The 12,394-nt window shown below is 40.0% G+C and overlaps 1 protein-coding gene across 5 annotated transcripts in view; it reads left to right on the top strand.

Annotated features, from left to right (window-relative positions):
* Positions 1-12,394, top strand: part of dgkd (diacylglycerol kinase delta) — a 121,726-nt gene that overhangs the window by 97,019 nt on the left and 12,313 nt on the right. For all 5 annotated transcript variants that reach the window (XM_078410736.1, XM_078410734.1, XM_078410735.1 and 2 more), the window contains 7 exons: positions 289-385; positions 2,487-2,594; positions 2,803-2,916; positions 3,419-3,553; positions 5,511-5,665; positions 8,345-8,456; positions 10,619-10,711. In XM_078410736.1, the coding sequence (XP_078266862.1) occupies positions 289-385; positions 2,487-2,594; positions 2,803-2,916; positions 3,419-3,553; positions 5,511-5,665; positions 8,345-8,456; positions 10,619-10,711 (814 nt within the window). The remainder of the gene's footprint in view (positions 1-288; positions 386-2,486; positions 2,595-2,802; positions 2,917-3,418; positions 3,554-5,510; positions 5,666-8,344; positions 8,457-10,618; positions 10,712-12,394) is intronic.

Below are 12,394 nucleotides of genomic sequence, written 5' to 3'. Positions count from 1 at the left end.
TCTTCTACTTTCTTACCTTATCATTTTTGTCTCATTGTTCCATATGTCTATTCTCCTCTTCAGTTACATTCTCATTCCTGGTAGTGCACTCTGTCCTGAACCTTTGTCATAGACTGCATTAATTTTCCTCCTACTCAGTATTCACAAGTGGCAGACAACAATCCTCAGATTTAGTTTCAACCGGTCCAGAATTGACTGGGACGTCATTATGACTCAGAAGTGATAGAATTTGTTTTTCGTTGTTGGTGTCTTATGAATTGTATTTAACTTTTTATAGTTTTTTCTCAGGAGTCGGACAAAAAATATGATGTGGTATGGGGTTCTTGGAACCAAGGAGCTACTACACAGAACGTACAAAAACCTGGAGCAGAAAGTACTTTTAGAGGTAGGTATCCTGTTCACTTCCGCAATTTCTATACCATCTGTCTGTGGCCGACGTTTTAAGTAATTTGTTTTGGTTTTTCCCTGCATCACATATTAGAGCTAGGGAATGAAACTTTCACCAGGCTGCCTCGAGTGAAATTCAGGGATCAGACGCAGTAAAGCTCAGTCTGCCCTATCCTGTGCATGGCACATCTATACTGTGCATGGCAACTTTGTCCATGTTGATACCCAGAGGTTTGTGAGTTCAAGCCCCCAATTCATGGACAAACAATGCTATATCAGTATAAACTATCTTTCAGATGTTCAAATAAGTCCCGAGCTGCCTATTGAGGTAGCTACAAAATATTCCCCAGTATTAATTGATGAAGAACAGGAAATTCTCTGGGGGTAATTTTTCTAACTTTTCTTCTTCAAAAATAGTGTCCCTCTGTGTAACAAAAATAAACAGAGGTTTCGGCCCTACAGTAAAAGATGCATGAGAGACAGAGCCCCGGTGAGCTCAGAGGGGCATCGGAAACAGACCCAGATAATTTAAAAGGAGCATGGAAAGCACAGCCCGATTGAATGTGGAGTTTGGGAGAGATTCTGGATGCTTAAAAGCAACACAAGAGATAGAGATACATTCTCTAGGGAAAGAGAACCCCAGTTAGTAAAAGAAGCAAGGGAGATGGACTGCCATTAATTTTAAAAGGTTGGTAAAAACAGTCCTGTTGAGTAAAAAAAATACAGAAATCAGAGTCCCAATGAATTTAAGCAAGCATTTGGTTTAAATAAAGTCTGGGAATTAAAAAATGTTATTTGGTAAAGAATAGGGTACAGAAGGGAAGCATTGAAAAAGAGAAAAATAGATACAGAAAAGATAAACAGCACCAAAGAAGAAGTAGAACGATTTAAAACAAAACCAGTCTCAGGGAGAATAGAGGGGGGTGGGGGGGAGGGGTCAAAGATAGGTTTAGAGTGCATGACATAAACGTAAGAAGCATATTAAACAAGTTTGATGGGTTGCATGTGCAATTAATCAGTGTTATGAAGCTGTGGTAAAACAGCCACAGCTAAAGGCAGGAATGTTTTTCAAATATCTCTAAGTAACTAATGGTCCAAAACGATAATGCAGGAAAGACGGAGGAGGATTAATGAGAATATTGCAGTGGATATTCTGGAATAATCAAAGACAGAATATGATCGTCTGGAAGTGTGATGAGAATACAGGGACTATATTGGAGCAAATCTGCTGGGGAAATTGCAGAGATATGCAATTGAGTATTTAATAACTTGACTGAGTTTTTTGATGAAGTTACATGAACAGTCGATGAGGGCAATGAAATTGTTATGGTTTTTTTGGCCCAAAAAGCATTTGATAAAGTGGTGCGTGATAGGCTTGTCATCAAGATTGAAGACCACAGAAGAGGATGGAACAGCATGGATAGGAAATTGGCAAAGAAACAAGAAACAATAGTAGCGAGAGATTGTTCCTCAGACTGTTCCTCAGCAATGTGCAATACAGTTCCTCAGGTGTCGCTGCTGGCATCACAGCTTTTCTTATTATACATTAATGATTTGTACTTAAGTGTGCAGAGTACTATTTCCGTTGCAAATGACACAAAACATGAAGGTGAAGTGATCTGTGAGGAAGCTACAGTGGACTTCAAAAAGATAGAGCCAAGCTGGTGAAATGAACAGATAGCTGCCAGGTGGCATTCTATACCTAGAAATGTGGCATTACATTTTGCTTGACAGAAGAAGAGGCATAACAAGTAAAGACACAATTTAAAAGTGGATACAAGAATAAAGAGATCTGTGAATAATTCTTTACACAATTCTTTTTAAGTTACAAGGCAGGTTGACAAAGTATTTTAAACATGTTTCTTGTCTTTATGTATAGTGGCAAATCATGGCAAAGAAATCATGATTAATCTTTTTAAGCATTGGTTTGGCTGCAACAGGTTTATTGTGTCTCTGTGTATATTATGATTGATTATATTCATTGACCTCAGACATTTCTTTTTTTTTTGCTTTACTCCTGTTATTAATGCTGATCTGGACCATTTGATGGTGTCGCTATATTTCGGTATTGATCTTTTCTGTTTTCTTCTATAATGCAGTGTGATGGACAGCGCATTCTCCTGCCCAGCCTGCAGGGTATTGCAGTGCTAAACATCCCCAGCTATGCTGGTGGTACCAACTTTTGGGGTGGAACCAAGGAAGACGATGTAAGTACAACTTTAAGAGCCAATGATGGTATATAAAGGTAAATGGGATTGCACATGGAGTATTCCTTTTGAAATATAGAAGACAGAAAGCACAGCGCCTTGGTACTTATCTCTGTATGCTGCAATCTCATGTGCATTAATGCTGAATGCTGCAATCTCATGTGCATTAATATCATTGCTGACCTAACCCTTGCTCTTCACTCTGCAGATATTCACAGCCCCTTCTTTTGATGATAAGATATTGGAAGTAGTGGCTGTATTTGGAAGCATGCAAATGGCAGTTTCACGAGTCATCAATCTACAACATCATCGAATTACTCAAGTAAGAATGGTCACCCCTACTTGTTTTATTTTCTTCTCTGCTTGTTTATTTCCTCTTCCACTCAATCAGTTTGAGTCAATTCTCTTCTCCATATCAACCTTTATTGCCATGCCAAGGATATCTGTTCCCACTTTGTTTAAGTGATCTATTCTGCACAGATTATATTCTTGGTCGTTGTGTCAGAGGACTCTCGGTCGTAACCTCCTGCACCTTCTCTCCAGTAATAGATTAAACTCCTATTTCTTGTTATTCCTGTATATGTACCACTGAACATAAAATACTTAGTTTTGTTTTCATCTTAAACACTGCACAATTATTAATCCCATAGGAATAGGTTATTTGTTTTCTGTGTAACAACAATGGAATAAATTGGTTGAATATATTTGACTTATTTCTTGTTATGTGGAATAGAGATGGTGAGGGCAAATGTTAAAGCAGTGGATTCTTCCACGGCTGTTTTTAAGACTGTTTAACCTTGATTCATTTTCTTCCCCACCCTTAGTGTCGTTCAGTAAAGATTACAATCCTCGGTGATGAAGGAGTCCCGGTACAAGTGGATGGGGAAGCATGGATCCAACCCCCTGGCTACATCAAAATCATTCACAAGAATCGTGCACAGATGTTGACCAGAGACCGGGTAAGTTATAGCTTGAAGACTGGTTGAGCACACAATATGTACAAATTTCTTCTTGATTTTAAGTAAGGAAAGCCAAAGTAAATTCCAGAGAGGCCAACTTTGAAAAATAGTTTTTATTGTACACTTTAAAATTTTACATCGGCAGTAAATGTCAACAACGCAGAACTGTATAGTTGCCATTTACTGTATCATTGCTGATGTTGCAAGATGTATACAAAGACCCTGCATTGTTACTTGGGTAGTTTAAGTGAGTGGGTAAGGAATTGGCAGATGGAGTATAATGTGATAAATGTGAGGTTATCTACTTTGGAAGGAAGAATTTAAAAAAACATAATTATTTATATGGAATGAAGATAAAAACTGTTTCAGGACAAAGGAATCTAAAAGTCCGAGAACATGAAGCAAAAAGAATTAGCATGCAGGTACAGAAATTGATTAAGAAGGCTGATGGAACATTTACTTTTATTGCAAAGGGTGTGGAGTCTAAAACAAGGGAAGTTTGAAATAACTTTACAGGGCATTGAGACTGCACAAGGAATATTGCCTACAGTTCTGCTCTACATATTTAAGGAAGAATGTCCCTGTAAAGGAGACAGTGCAAAGAATATTCACTAGATTGATTCCAGGTAGGAAGGGTTAACATATGAAAAAAAAAATTGGGACTGTGTGCAGAGGAGGATAGAAGAATGGGAAGTGTAACTATTGAAATAGAAGATTCTGAAGGATATTGACATTGTGATCCTGGCAGTAAATTTCTCTTGTGGGGAACTACAGAGCATAGTTTCAGAATAATGGCTCGCCCATTTAAATTGGAGTTGAGGAGGTAATCTTTCTTTCCAAGAGCATTAATCTTTGGAATTTAAAAATCTCACATCTGCTGAGGTAGTCATAGAATATATGCCAGGCAAAAGTTGACAGACATTTAAACAGCAAGGGGTCAAGAGATGTGAAGATGGATGATGGCAAAAGTAGCAAGATTGCCAAGATTGTACACCTATAAAATGGTGAAGCGGGTTCAGTTAGTCAATTTGCCTACTCTTATTCCTGTTCTTATGGAACTGCTGTCTATGATACCCCTGCGTCGCCTTACTGATGATTGAGAATGAACTGACTGGGAGATAAATAGCCAATTAGATTTGCCTTTTATTTTGAATAGTATATGTTTGAGCAATTTTCCTCTTGGTTGGATAAATGATTGCATTGTAACCGTATTGGAAGACCTTGGCTGGAGCACAGTCAATTCAGGAGCAGGGATCATTGGTATTAGAGGTTGGCTGTTGTCTGGTCCCATCGCTGTATCCACTACTCTCAGCCTTCTCTTGATATCATGTGGAATGAATCAAATTGACTGTAGACTGCCTTCCATGTTGGCGGGGAGCCCAGAAAGAAACCAGATGGATCACTCACTTAGCATTTCTCTCTGAACATGATTACGAATGCGTCAGCCTGTCGTGCACTTGCCTGCAAGGACTTACTGTCATTGATGATGCATTTATTTTTGGAGACTTCTTTCATTTGTTGTTTAATTGATCACACTATTGATGACTAGAGCTATGATATGGTCTGTTGCTTGTGAAATCGTTTAGCCCTACCTGTTGCAAATTGCATATGTATGCAATGATTAGCCAGCTCCATAACATGGACAGATTTCAATGAACAGCTACTCTTAATTGAATTGATATGCTTAATTGCCTGTTACTTTAGTCATTTTGTAATAGTTAGGGCATAACGAGAAGGTTTCCTGACATGTAACAATGGCAGAAGGTTTATTGCCTTTCTCAAGAAATACTACACAGGAGGAAAATATACTGCATCTTAATGTCACACCTTTGCTTCCTGTAACTCCAAGGTGAAAAAGGAGATGGAATGGCAGTAAATTCCAGTGCACTCAAAGTTTGAGTTTGAATGGGTGATTTCTCATCAATCTTGAATGTGTTTGTGTTTGCCCCTCCCACAGGCTTTTGAAAATACACTGAAGTCTTGGGAAGATAAGCAAAAATGTGAACTACCTCGTCCATCATCACAGAACGCCTTGCAACCCGAGACAGTTTCAGAAGAGGAAGCTGCTGAGATCAATCAGTTTGGCCGAGCGGCTGGAACACTCATCCATCGGTAAGTGGCTCAAAGGACATTTGCCTAATTTTCCCCTACTACACATCTTCCTTCAGCTGAGACAGCAGGACAGACCAAACTACAGATATCCTGGGAATGAGCACTGCAATTGTGGCAGAAGACTGGACAGACCTCTAACCCTAAATCTTGAATGGGCTTCCTGTTTGAAGAGAGTTGTTCTTCAACATTGAATATTAAAGAGGGAAAGTTTATTGTCTAATCTCTGCTAAAATTTATTTCCAACATAAATGTTGAGATAGTCTCCTGTGCAAGAGAAACTTCGGTGCTGCAAGCAGCAAATTGCAATGTTCATTGTGGTGAATGATTGTCAGAGGATGTAATGTGCAGAATAAAAGCTAACATCCATCTGCTATATGCAATGGCACACTGTAAGCTTTAAGGGGAATGTATAAGTTGCTTATCTTTTGCATGTGTAACAAACTATAAGTGGATCGGAGGTGCAAGTTACCTGTGACATGATTTAAAAAGGGGCTGCTTGTTATACACAGAGTTACATAGAAATATAGAAAATCAATGCAGGAGTATGCCATTCGGCCCTTCGAGCCAGCGCCGTCATTCAATATGATCATGGCTGATCATCCAAATTCAGTATCCTGTTCCTGCTTTATCCCCATATTGCTTGATTCCGTTAGTCCTAAGATCTAAATCTAACTCATGAAAACTTCCAGTGAATTGGCCTCCACTGCCTTCTGTGGCAGAGAATTCCACAGGTTCACAACTCTCTGGATGAAAAAGCTTTTCCTCTTCTCAGTCCTAAATGACCTACCTCTTATTCTTAAACTGTGACCCCTGGTTCTGGACTCCCTCAACATGGGGACCATTTTTCCTGCATCCAGCCTGTCCAATCCCTTAAGAATTTTATATGTTTCTATAAGATCCCCTTTCATCCTTCTAAACTACAGTGAATACTAACCCAGTAGACCCATTCTTACATCATATGTCAATTCCACACTCCCGGGAATTAACCTGGTGAACCTACGCTGCACTCCCTCAATAGCAAGAATGTCTTCCTCAAATTAGGAGACCAAAACTGCACACAATACTCCAGGTGCGGTCTCACCAGGGCCCTGTACAACTGCAGTAGGACCTCCTTGCTCCTAAACTCAAATTCTCTCGCAATGAAGGTCAACATGCCATTAGCTTTCATCACTGCCTACTGTACCTGCATGCTTACTTTCAGTGACTGATGTACAAGGACACCCAGGTCTCGTTGCACCTCCCCTTTTCCTAATCTGACATTATTCAGATAATCTGCCTTCTTGTTCTTGCCACCAAAGTGGATAACCTCACATTTATCCACATTATACTGCATCTGCCATGCATCTGCCCACTCACCCAACCTATCCAAGTCACCCTGCAGCCTCATAGCGTCCTCGTCGCAGCTCACACTGCCACCCAGCTTAGTGTCATCCGCAAACTTGGAGGTGTTACATTTAATTCCCTCGTCTAAGTCGTTAATATATAATGTAAATAACTGGGTTCCCAGCACCGAGCCTTGCGGCACCCCATTCGTCACTGCCTGCCATTCTGAAAATAACCTGTTACTTTCTACTCTTTGCTTCCTGTCTGCAAAACCAGTTCTCTATCAATATCAATACCCTACCCCCAATACCATGTGCTCTAATTATGCACACTAATCTCTTGTGTGGGATCTTGTCAATTGCTTTTTGAAAGTCCAGATACACCATATCCATTGGCTCTCCCTTACCCATTCTACATTTTACTTGTTATATCCTCAAAAAATTCCAGAAGATTAGTCAAGCGTGATTTCCCCTTCATAAATCCATGCTGACTTTGACAGATCCCATCACTGTTTTCCAAAAGCGCTGCTATTACAACTTTAATAATCGACTCAAGCATCTTCCCCACTACCAATATAAAGCTAACTGGTCTACAATTCCCTGTTTTCGCTCTCCCTCCTTTCTTAAAAAGTGGGGTTACATTGGCTACCCTCCAGTCCACAGGAACTGATCCAGAGTCGAGAGAACATTGGAAAATGATCACCAATGCATCCACGATTTCCAGGGCCACGTCCTTGAGTATTCTGGGATGCAGACCCTGGAGATTTGTCAGCCTTCAGTCCCAACAGTTTACCTAACACCATTTCCTGACTAATGTGGATTCCTCGGTCCCCTCGTAGTTCAGTGCCATAAACTGTTCAATGCAGTAAAACAGGCTAATGCGCAGGTGTGAGAAGTAATAGTCATAGTCATGGAGCTATGATCACAGAAACAGACCCTTTGCCCCAACTGATCTATGCTAATCAAGTATAAATTGCACGTATTTCATTGCTATAAGCTGTGCATTTTCGAGAACGGGTTAGAGGTGTAACTAATATTCTCATCCAATATTATTGACACATATTTCGCTGGACCTCAAAGGTTAGGCAATGCCAAGCTTCTTCTTTTGATCCCTCGTATAGTTCAATTGAGTGTCCGATGACGTTTCGGCTTTGACTGATTCACAACGAAACTGGTCAGGTCAGAATTTACTCTCCTGATATGTCTTGATGAAGGAGCAACCTTTGCTTCCCCAACAGTGCGCTGTCCTGTTTGATTCGTCTCCCATCTTCCTTTTTGCTATAGTTCTGAGAGCTATTGTTCCCCGTCTTTTATTTTTGTTCCCTACAATGACCTTCCTCCTCCTCTGTCTCTCCAGGATTCGGGAGACAGCACAGCTTCATCATACCATGGAACAAGAGCTTGCACATGCGGTAAATGCCAGTGCCAAATCAATGGATAAAGTTTATGCAAAGTCAAAAACAACGGAGGTAAGAAATGGTAATAATAACTGTGGGCTGTGCAGCCAGCTAGACTGGAGAGGCCATCCAGATCTATAGTCAGGCTAGATACAACAAATATAAGGAAGTGAATGTCGTTATGTTCTTTACTGGTTTGCCAGTGACGTTCATAGTTGGGCCAGAGTTGTCATTGATATACAGAGTTGCTATAGGCAATATTACAATTTGCTGAGCTGCTCCCACCACCAAGACTCTACCAAGAATCAGTGCCAAAATTGATTGCAGCTAAGAAATGGAAAATTAAGCAGTGATATAATGTAGGATTTGAATGATATTTTCCATTGGTGGTGAAAATCAGAACCAAGTTATTCGTGAGCAGTTGGGAGAGGAGAGGACTGGGTTTTTAGGGAGTGTTGGAATACTGGAGTATGATGGTTCATGTTGGCTTTCCAGGTCATAGTCTGGTGGCTTCTTTTTGATAAATGCACATATAACAAAAGATCAGACTTGGCTTTGGTTTTTCAACATCACTCCCAGGCAAAACAATGTATAGGCTATAACTTGCCCTTGGTCCCATTGAGATCTAAGGACAATCAGCAATTAAGCAATAGTCAGAAGCAGGCAGAGAAAGCTAAAAAACATGCACAATTCACACCTTGATCTGAAGTATGTAACTTTAGATAACAGCAACTTGGTGCTGAGATATCTACACTATTAAACCCCATGCCTAAGCTTTCCATTTGAGAGTTTAATGTAGACACGAGAGACTGCAGATTGTGGAGTCTGGAGCAAAGGAATAAACTGCTGGACGAGCTGAGCGGGTTAAGCCGCATCATTGGAGACACAGGGATAGTCGACATTTTGAGTTGCGACCCTGCATCAGAACTGAGAGCACAGTGGAAAGATAGCTACTTTGCCTCCGCAATGCTACTTGACGCACTGAGTTTTCTTGGTCCATGTTTCATGTTTTTCTTTGGAGAATTTTAGTGAGAGAGCTGGACTTACTACTGACATCCACTTAGGGAAAAAGCAACTATGCTGAGGAGAAGAGGGGGAAGTGCAGTTACACAAAAAGGACTCTATTGCCATTGGGCCAGAAGTTGCCACAGTTTGCCAAAACCCTACTCCAGAAAACTTGTTGGAATTTGCCTCTGCATCCTGGCTATTTATCACCCCCTTAAGTGTAAGAGATTGACCAATATTAATTCAAGTCATCTACACAGGTTTTGAGCAACTTGCCCAATAAATCTAGCCAATAAAGCGTTCCGACAAACTGAATCCGTGCCGACCAGCAATCCCCGCACTCTAACTCGATCCTACACACTAGGGACAATTTACAATTTTACCAGCCCAATTAGCTTACAAACCTGTACGTCTTCAGAATGTAGGAGGAAACTGGAGCTCGCGGAGAAAATCTGCGCAGGTCATGGAAAGGACGTACAAACTCCGTACAAAACAGCACCCGTATCAGGATCTAACCCGGGTCTCTGGTGCAGTAAGGCAGCAACTCTACCACTGCGCCATTGTGTAGTTCAGTAACCCAATTACCTGGGCTTTGTAGACTAGCCTAGTTATAAAGAGCCACTCAGCTGGTATATGGAAGAGGAACCTATACCATCTACATTCTGCCTGCAATGAGTGTTGCTCATCTATGATGACAACCTTAGTTGGTGTCAACTGGAGCCCTATCCCCGATAGATTCAATTCAATAACTTCTCCCATGCTTAGAAATCCCTAAAAAAACATCCCATTTGATCTCTACAACTCCCTCCAGCCTTACATTGAAGTTCATTAACATAACCTCTGCATCCTCCTATTTCCCATCTCATCTGGTCTTCAAATTAAATCTCTAATTACATTCAGTCTTTCAGCCAATTGAAAGCATCCCTGTCATTTAATCCAGCTCTCTGTCCATACTCTTCTGGTAGCATCCCATTTTGAAAAGTATTTTCGGTATCCCTCTCTGGACTATGGTTTTAGTTAACTCAACTGACCTTTCCTTACTGATTCATGCTTGCTTCCTTTCTGTGAAGAGCATTAAAACATTTACTTCATAAAGGATAGTTTATAAGTGCAAGCTGTGTGAATTGCAGGAAATGTAAGATGTAATGTGCGACAGCGATGATTATGCCACTGAGCAGATCTCGAGATGCAAAATGGATTTAAAGTTATCTTGTCTTTGTTTCCTAAAGGGTTTGAGTTGCAGTCTGGTGATGGAAATGGTCAACAATGGAAAAGCCCTGCATAATGAGACAGAGTTGCTGCTGGCAGGCAAAATGTCACTGGTAAGGAATGATCCAAATGGAAGGAACTAATGGGTTTTAGTACTTAAATTTAGAATAATTAAGTGAATCAAAAGTTAAATGAAATGTTCCAATGGTTAAAATAAGTTAATGACTGATGCTATAGGAAGATTCAAATGATCTTCATATCAAATTGCCCAACTGGCGATTTCAGGACTGGAGTCTAATTGAAGTGTAGAGATGGTTTATATATAGAATAGTGGAAACGCTGGAGTAAATTACAAGCTGGAAAATATTCATGAGCTTTGTTCTATAAAAAGAATAACATAGAATTAAGTGAGTGCAGGCTGGATCAAGGTTTGGAAGGTTTATTCTGCATATAAGTAACAGATAAGTTGGGAATAAGCAACTGTTTAAATTAAATGCTTTCATAAGAAATATATGAATTATGTTAAATATAGTGCAATGCAAATGGTGAGGGTAAGTTTTCTACAGTTGCAAGGCAATATGTAAAAAGAAGCTTTAATATCAACGACATTTGTGTGCAATTAAGTGCTCCAACATTTAAAATGATAAGTGAATCTATGATCTCAAAAATATATATTTTGAGTGTGCAACAGTATTTAGTAATCACCTTATGAATCCTGATATCAGCTGGTGCATATGGAAATAATTATTTCATTTATCTAATTTTTATCGTTGCTCAAGAGAGTGCATATCCTTTTATATGTATATGTTTGTAGTTGTTAATATATTCCTACATTGTCAGGTTCATCGCAGATGACACTTGCTGGGTTACCAGCCTTCTAATACTATTTCCAGATCATCCTCATTTGATACTGGGCACTGAGGTAGGGCAAGGAATTCAACTCAAGGCAATCATGACCAAGACTAGATTTTCTTGATATAATGCCCATAGAATCACTGTCCAGAGTTGTTGAATGGAAAATAATTAAAAGCAAGAATGCAGCGTAATTTTCCCCTAGGGACCCAAAGTGCTGGAGTAATACAGCGGGTCAAACTGCCTCTCTGAAGAATATGGGTAAGTTCGCCAGCGATGCTGTCTGATCTGCTGAGTTACTCCAGCACTTTGTATCCTTTGGGGGGAAACCAGCATCTGCATTCCTTGTTTCTAATTTTCTCCTTACCTGATCACTGCATTAAGGAACAATGTGAAGGCTTTGGAGAGGCTACAGAAGAAATTCACCAGGGTGCAGCTGGATTAGAGTGTACTTGTTATAAGGAGAGCTTGGACAAACTTGGATTGTTTTCTCTAAAACTTCGGAGGTTGAGGGGCGATATGAAAGAAATATATGGAATTATGAGAGTTATAGATAGGGTAAATCGTCAGTCTTTTTCCCAGAGTGGAAATGTTAAATATTAGAGAGCATGGATTTAAGGTGAGAGGAGGACGTTTAAAAAAGATTTGCAAGGCATTTTGTTTGCTTTATAAAGAGTGGTAGATGGCTGGAACCCACCAGAGGATCATGGTCCAGAGGAAGCAAATATGACAGCAGTGTTTAAGAAGCATTTAGACAAGCACTTGAACAGGCAGGGAATGGTGGGATATAAACTTTGTGGAGGCAGATGTTTAAATTGGCATTGCCATCGACAGAGATATTATGGGATGAAAGGCCTGTTCCTGTGCTGTACTATTCTTTTTTCCGTTAATTACAATGAATGACATTGAAATAAAATTAGTTAACCTCGGATGTTTCCAATTCA

This window comes from Rhinoraja longicauda, chromosome 13 (assembly GCF_053455715.1).
Source record: "Rhinoraja longicauda isolate Sanriku21f chromosome 13, sRhiLon1.1, whole genome shotgun sequence".
In the NCBI taxonomy this organism is placed as follows: Eukaryota; Metazoa; Chordata; class Chondrichthyes; order Rajiformes; family Arhynchobatidae; genus Rhinoraja; species Rhinoraja longicauda.
This window is presented reverse-complemented; position numbering and strand designations above follow the sequence as displayed.